The following is an 8,004-nucleotide window of genomic DNA, read 5'->3' on the forward strand; positions in this document are numbered from 1 at the left end:
CTATAAGTCCCTTCTTGAGAGTCTTATTTCATAAGTCCCAAATGCCCACTTTAAGTCCCTATAAGTCCCTCGTATTTGGTTTAGATGGGATTTATAGGGACTTTTTTAAGTCTCTAAACCAATAAGTCCGTGGAAACAAACACCCTCTATATTCGGAGATAGGCGTTTTGGAGGACGAGCTACCTGACACTCGTTATCTCGACCAGGCGTTGTGCCGCTGTGATGTGTGCGGCTTCCATTTCCGGTTTCTATACGCGGGGTATTTATATGGGAAATACACTGGTGCCATGCGCTGGAGCGCTTGGTTTGCACATGAGACCATATTAATGTGGCTGTGCAGCGGGGAGCTGTCGCGTCAGCACATCGAAGCAAGTGGGCGAGGTGTCTGATGGCTGCGGCCTGTGTCCAAGCAGAGATGCTTGACGCATGGAAAAGAAGATGCTGAGAAAGGGATCTCGCCGGAAAAAAAAGCCATGCATGCAGATGAGCTACGTGATGCTTTTGGACAGCTAGTGTGATGCTACGAAGCACAATAACGTGTTTTGGCGCAAATCCTTTTTATTAAAACTGTTTTGGTTCAAATCTTTGAACAACATAACACGGTGCTTGACAAATATAAAATAAAATAAAATCAATGAGTTACCTGATGTGTGTAATCGATTCATTAAGATTAAAATAGGATGGTACCAGGTAGGGCTGTATTCCTTTTTACATCTTTTTTGGGAAAATACATTATCATAAAAATACTAGAGTGCATCTTATTTGTGCCGCGTAAGAAACAATCCGTATTAAGTGTGGTTGGCTTAAGAATTGAAGGGTAATGATAGTCATACTGATTGCAACCTTTGGCACAAAAGAAAGAGAAAAAGGTATCATTCCGTATGTGTGATTTATCTTGTCTAGCGAGTATCCGGTAATTAATTTTTGAGCTGTGAGAGTTCCTTGGGGGTTTCACTTCTCGAAAACACCGATTAGTACACTCGAAATGGCATGGCGTCGACATGAGAGGCAATGATGCTACCAGAACTACTTTGCATACACATACATTATGTGTCCTATCACTATGTGATGCCTAATCAAGTGATCGGCTGCAATTTTATTCTGTGCATGGATGGCTCAATTGCATTGTCGTACAATAATCGTATGCATGGTGACCTATGCGTGATGCCATGGCATCGAAAACTTAATGAGGATGCATTGTTCAATTGGTAAGGGAATTATTACTACTCGGTGATGGTCGTACTAGGGATGGTTGTTTTTAAATTAAAGGGCTTATATAAAAATCAAACAATTCGAATGCATTTTTTTGTTAATGTGTGAAAATTTGATCATAGACTGAATGAGTTAAGTGTACGTGTGAGGTTGGTCGGTGTCCACTCATTCGTGTATCACATGCAGGCTAGCCGCACCTATATCCTCTTACATATCATGTTAACGAAGGGACCATGTTAACAACACTAAAAAGGGTTGTGAGGAAGTCAATACAAAACCAATTTTGTCACCAGAGTTTGTGACAGAAAATGTGATCCAAAAATAATGTAGAAAGCATCTACACCATGCACGCAAAAATATGAGGGCAAAGGTTATTCCGAGTAGCGATGAGAACAATTCCAATTATCCATAATTTGGCTAGTTTTTATTGACGTTCTGGAGTGGTTCGTGAATCCAATGCCTTTTGATCCTGGATATCAGAGTAGGACGAACGAACCGGCCTCCGCGGATATCTTTGCTTTGGAATAAAACTTTGCAATGGTGCACCGGTGGCATCGAACGACGGTGTGCACGAAGACATTTCCATCGGTGTCACTGGTTTGTTACTTGCTGGAGAGGGAGGGTAGTAATGACACCTAGTTGTGTGGGACGATTGTAGTGTTGTAAAAATGGTCCATGTTCGTGTGTCTTGTGCGGCACCTTTCAACATGATGGGTGAGAGACGATGGAACGTGTGCCTGGCCTGGCAGTGCAGCGCTGTCGAACGGGAAAATACTGTGCATAAATGGAGAATACAGTGTCATACAAAAGCGTCTCAGGTGAAATAAGTTGAGGGAATACTGGACTGGACCGGATCCTTATGAAGACTGACGTGCCAGATAACGGCCTGCATGGTGCTCGACCTACAAACAGCATTTTTGCTATATTCGGATGTATATAAACGCCTTTAGACTATATAGATTCACTTATTTTGCTGCGTATGTAGTTTATAGTGGAATATATTAAAAGACTTAGGCTGCGCTCGGTGCGGAAGTGGATCCTTTAACACGAAGGAGGAAAGTCACCAAAGCACAGTATAAGCTAGTGTAAAACATAGAAGGAAAGTCACGGGTACTGTAACGAACACTGTATTATCTAAGTAGGTACTATACACAGTTACTATTAATATAAATAAAATTAAAATTAATTTTATTGTACCACAATTTTATTTGTATGTAATTTTGTAAATGCATAAAGTAAATTTGTAATTTGCAAATTAATTCAAGTCATTTTAGCCTTAATTGTATGAAAATAAAGGAAAGAAGTTAGGAAATTATAGCTTAGATGACTTTCCTCCTTCAAGTTAAGTTAGAGGATCCACTTCCGTTCGGCGCACGGGAACTTCACAGGAATTTTGCAGGCCATATTGTCACCGGAATTAATTCCCGTAAGACCGTTCGCTCCACAGGAACTTTGGTGGGCTTTCCATGCACTAAAAAAGTCCGGGAGCCTTGGGCTGACGTGCGTGCTAGGTCGGCCATATCAGCTTTCGGGCTTGGGCTGGGCTCCAAGCTAACGGAACAGAACGGAACGGAGAAAGGAAAGAAGACGGCGATGACTCCAGTCTCCAGCACAACTGTCCAAGGCAACTCCGGGGGAGGGGAACGAAACGCATCCGGCGGAGCTACCATGGCGTCGTCGCCGCAGCAAGGCCAAGGCCAGGTCCAAGGCAGCGGCGGCGGCGGCGGCGTATGCCCGGCGGAGCAGTTCTGGTCGCTGCTGGACAAGGCGGACCGGCGCTTCGCCCGGGTGCGGGACCTGCCCCTCTTCGGCCGCCAGGAGCCCGCGGAGTACGGCAAGGCCTTCCGCATCTACACCCAGCTGTGGCGCATGCAGCAGGAGCACCGCCACCGCCTCCTCGACGCCGGCCTCCGCCGCTGGCAGGTCGGCGAGATCGCCGCCCGCATCGCCCACCTCTACTACTCCCAGTACCAGCGCACCTCCGACACCGCCCTCCTCTCCGAGGCCTTCGTCTTCTACCACGCCGTCCTCGACCGCGCCTACTTCCTCGACGACCACCTCGGGGCCTCCACCAAGCACCTGCGCTTCCTCGCCAGGTTCCTCCTCGTCGCGCTTATCCTCTCCCGCCGCGCGCAGACTGTACCCCGCCTCGCCGGCCAAATCCGGTCGCTCCTCGACGAATCCAAGAAGACCCTCCAGGTCCAATTCAATTCTTCCCCTTTTGTCCCTCCTCGCTTCCCGATCCCGATGCAGTTACCCCGCTCTTCATTTCTCTGGCTCAAATTAAGAAGATGAAATGTTGCAGGAAGCTGATTACAGGGAGTGGAAGCATGTCGTGCAAGAAATCACGAGGTTTCTAAAGGCTGACTCGCCCTTCATGAACAAGAGACCTCTCAGGTACAGCTATGCATTTGATCCTCCCCCGGAAATTCTTCCCACCATCCCACCTACAGTCAAGAAGCGCGGTCTGCTCTTAAGCGATGCCATCCTATGCAGCTATTATCATAACGAGGTAATGCTTCCTTGGTTTCTCGCAGTCAGATGCATCGTACGCTCTTTAATTTTTACTAGCGGAACATCATGTATCTATGTGTTCCCTTCAGGTCAAATTTACCGACCTCACTCTAGACACATTCAGAATGCTTCAGTGTCTTGAATGGGAACCATGTGGTTCCTTTGCACAAAACAATGGTTACAGCGCCCATGATGAAAGTGGGCAAAATCACCCCAATCTCCTAAAAGATCTGAGAGACGCTGCGTTGCCCCCGAACCCACTGAAAACAGTTCTCTATCGCCCCTCGGTGCCACATTTCTTGAAGGTCAGTTTCTCATTTGGCATCTTGTCAACTCAATGTTTGATTTATTGTCTTCGTCCTGAATATACACACTGCTCATTGTTACTCAATGCACTGGTTTGGTCCTAGGAGAAAACCTGTGGACCAAGCTCTTCTAGATACATTTCAATTAGGAAGTGGAAGTGTAATTTGTAAATGGCAGCCAGTGTATGTTTCTTGGAATGATCAGAACAGGCTAGTGGGAAAGAATTGAAAAAAGTAGGGAATTCTGCAAGATATGTACATGATGCTACTAACTAATCTGAATTACATGACGAGGAAGCATGATGATGACTTGATGAGGGAAGATAATGCAACTAAACTGATTCTGTTTGTTGATTTGTTCCATTATCGATAATACCATCCTCTCCATTATCCGCCCATAATAACCAACAGTCCTTTACACCCATAGCAGCTAGGAATTCTAACCCGAAATATATTTGAGGCATAATGGTATTATTGATTCCTGGGGTGCTAAGCTATGCAAATGATGCAATAGAGAGATGATTGCTGTTGAATAGAATGGCAATGTTTGGTGCATGCCCTCTAGGGCCTCCTCTCATCCGTGCCCTCCTTTTACGGTCGAACATCCAAATTCTTTTTTTCTTTCACTTCACAAGAAAATATAGTTATATGTACTCCTATGTTTACGCCATTTTATCCTAAATGAAATATTTGCCTGGATAAAAAACATTTACGATTGAAATCCAGGTCCTTGCCACCAAATGTGTGGAGCTCCCATTGAATACTATGATGTTGATATACCTTTCGGCTGCAGGTTGGTGCCCTAGGCTTGTAGAACTAAAATGTTATCAGCTGTGTGTTAGGGAGTTATTCTAGTTAGCGTTCAAATATGATAATTTCTTTCAGGCGAGGTGGGATCCTCTGGACTTGGTCCCGATACAAGCGAGAGGGTTGTGAACAGCTTTAGTCAGTTTGACATATCTAATACCAGGGCCATCACTTCAAAGGAAGATAAAGAACCATGTCTTTGGTTAGGTTGCCGTGAAGGCGAAGGTATTTTTTTATATTCTGAGTTCATTCGATTATGTGTCTCTAATGCAGTACATAACTAGTTTTACAATGCTGAGTTCATGCGATTGTATGTTCAATATCTCTAATGCGGTACAGAACTATTTTGATGGCATAGGGTTGTTTGAAGTTGCCTTTATACAGACTTAAGTATGTATATGTGTTTTTCAAAAGAAGTGTATTGTTTCTGATACATGTTCAACATCTAGGCTCAAACTGCATATACCCTTGTGATCTGATCCCGTTTACAAGGAGACCTCTCTTTTTGGTGATTGACAGTAACATCAGCTATGCATTTAAGGCAGGTTTGTTTACTCTCTTTTTTTTGCTGCCATATCTATTATTCTGGCTAGTGAATACCGAATATATATTCTTAGTGGAAGTGGAGTATCCATGATCGGTGGATGCTTCATGCGGAATATTGTATTGCTTCCTTGAGATAAAGCAGAGGTTACTATGCACATAGACAAGCTTATATTGTAATACCCCCTCCGATACATATTAATTGTCACTCACTTAGGACAACTTTAGTACAAAGTTCTACTAAGTGAGCGACAATTAATATGGATCGGAGGGAGTAACATTTTAAAGTTCTGTTCAGATTTGGTGCTTTTCGCAGCATCCTGGCAAGACATGTATTTTATACTTATCTAAATGGCATTCTATGGTTCTTGTTTTCATATTCACAGGGCTTTTGCCATATGGCTCTTATTGTGGAACAAAGTTCCTGATGCATTTTTTTTGTTTGACATCAAGTTCCTTCTGCATTTTCTTATTCTACAATTCACTTTCCTCCTTTTCTCGTTTTCTTTCTTTTTTGTTTGACTCTCATATTTGTAATCTTACCCTCTAATCTTAAATGAAAAGGGAGCACCTGTGCCTTTTGCCCGTAAAAAAATATGTTTCTTTATTTCTTTTTATTATTTATAATATGATATGCTAGTCCTTTTTGTTCCATCAGTGATTTTGTCAATGCTAATTGCTGTATTTAAGCACTGCAGTCAATTCATGGGGCTGAAAAAGGGGAGACAGCTGCCATGTTACTTTCTCCAAGCTCCCGATCTTGCGCTGTAGGATTCAGTGGGGACTCTACTCGGCAGAGTGGTAGTCAATTTACTATGTTCCTCACAGCTCCATTGCAAGCTTTCTGCTTTCTGATCGGCAATAATGGGCTGGACATTATTGACAAGGTTGTGTTTTTATTTTGTGACAAATTTCTTATTCCTGCCGGCACTACATTTTGCAGCCTGAGAATTGATATGAACTTTTTTCTGTAGGATTATAACAAAGCCGAGGAGCTACTATCCTTGTCATTGAATGAATGGGCCATGACTTTGGTTGCTTCGTCTTCACTTGACCCTGCCTGGGTTGAAGTTTTAGGCGATCCACTCCTGAGGCGGTTGCTTCTCAGGTTACCTAGCTTGTCAATCTGTGATACTACTATTCCCCGCTCCAGTTCCAGTCCTGGGGAACAACAACTCAACCGAAACCTTGGTAGTAAGTTCATTTGGGTTGTTTCTTGCAGGTTTATCTTCTGCCGAGCCACTCTTTCGCTGTTCAAAGCGAGCAACGATAAGGCGGAATGCCTGCCAAGCTGCGTGCCTCCATTGCCGGAGTCGGTTGGGGGAGAAAGCATGCTGTCGCAATGCTGTGTGATGCGAGTGGCATCTTTCTTGGGCGCCGCTGACCAATTCTCGTTTGCCGAGGTTACTACATGGCCTGACATTGATGAGCCCACCAGCAGTGGAGGTGCCGACAAAGAGTTATGAGGAGAAGATCCATCGGCCGTATCATGGATCCGTTTCTCCTCGGAGCCGCTCTTGAGATTTCTTCCTCCTGAACTGCTAGTAACAGTTGTTGATTTGTGACCTCCCGTGGAACAAAGCGAAAGTTATAGCACCATTCACCCCAGTGTGACATTAGTCAAATTTGACTAGAGAATAAAACCTAAGTACTTGATTGGTCTTGTAAAATCGAATTGTGAGAGTTGCAACTGAATTTTGACGTCGCGAGCAAAATGATCGAATGTGCAGAAGCGGCCAGAAAATGACAGCCCAATGCAAACTGCAACAAGTTCTTTGGAATGCTGACTGTCAAACAAATCAGAGGGAAATTTGGAAAAGCAGCGTACATGTTAAGCCATGAAAGGCAAATGGGATTCAGGTCCGGACCTTTTCCCTTTTTGGGGTTTTGGATTGTCATCAAAACCACGTTCGGGCTCCGGCACTCTTGCCAAAGCTCTCTCGATGACCACGACGTGGAACAAATGGAAGCAGTGGCAAAGTGGCAGCGACTTTGGCGTTGTTGAGTGCGCCGTTGCAGCAGTGTCCAGCGCTGTTGACCTGAAAAACCTTTCAAGAGCAGAATCACGACTCCTCCAGCTCGCACAGACACTTTTCACCTTTTATTACTTCGACGTCTTACACCATCCACAGCCGGATACACCCGATCAGGCCCTTAAACACCTGCGGACGTACCCGTGTCCGTGGCAGTGACCGAACACCCCTCATTTGGCTGCTTCCACAAGTGTAGAGGGACGGAGAAAATCACCATTTACGCGTCAGCCGTTCCCCTTGCAGCCGTTGGTGCGGTTGTACACACCCCTAGGGGGGAGGGGGGCGTCATCGTTGGAGCGGGAGCCGTCGGAGCAGATTTTGCCCGTTCGCCTCCGGAGAAGGCGATCCTGCTCCTTTGCATGTCGTGCCACCTCCGTTGTTGCCTCACGCTCCGACAACTCGATGCCGAGCCGAAACGCTTTGGCATTCTTGCAGCGGAGCCGCCGCGCATCCGTCTCCTCATCGTCAAGGAGCAGTGGGGGACCGACGCGAGGAGCACGTCCTCTGGATCCATAGGCGCGCGCATGCCTGCCCACAAATGCGGAGCCCGGCGCCAGCAGCAGGGCCCGTGCATCGGAGCCGGCGGGGGT

At 45.5% G+C, this 8,004-nt stretch overlaps 1 protein-coding gene across 1 annotated transcript; it reads left to right on the plus strand.

The window, feature by feature from the left end:
• The first annotated feature begins 2,801 nt into the window (after window positions 1–2,801).
• LOC123111969 (protein SCAI) lies at window positions 2,802–7,096 on the plus strand. The gene is made up of 9 exons (XM_044532850.1): window positions 2,802–3,411; window positions 3,518–3,724; window positions 3,816–4,031; window positions 4,758–4,824; window positions 4,917–5,063; window positions 5,288–5,379; window positions 6,080–6,268; window positions 6,356–6,489; window positions 6,604–7,096. The coding sequence occupies exons 1-9, from the start codon at window positions 2,806–2,808 to the stop codon at window positions 6,845–6,847; spliced, it is 1,902 nt and encodes a 633-aa protein (XP_044388785.1). The 5' UTR covers window positions 2,802–2,805; the 3' UTR covers window positions 6,848–7,096.
• The last annotated feature ends 908 nt before the right edge of the window (window positions 7,097–8,004 follow it).

The sequence above is a fragment of the Triticum aestivum genome, chromosome 5B (assembly GCF_018294505.1).
Source record: "Triticum aestivum cultivar Chinese Spring chromosome 5B, IWGSC CS RefSeq v2.1, whole genome shotgun sequence".
NCBI classification, from domain to species: Eukaryota; Viridiplantae; Streptophyta; class Magnoliopsida; order Poales; family Poaceae; genus Triticum; species Triticum aestivum.

Bases quoted from the DNA above. Each gene is read 5' to 3' on its own strand.
- LOC123111969 (XM_044532850.1), top strand. From the start codon at position 2,806: ATGACTCCAGTCTCCAGCACAACTGTCCAAGGCAACTCCGGGGGAGGG. The intron at 4,032-4,757 runs GTCAGTTTCTCA...ATTGAAATCCAG, and splicing joins CGGTGCCACATTTCTTGAAG to GTCCTTGCCACCAAATGTGT. The intron at 4,825-4,916 runs GTTGGTGCCCTA...AATTTCTTTCAG, and splicing joins GATATACCTTTCGGCTGCAG to GCGAGGTGGGATCCTCTGGA.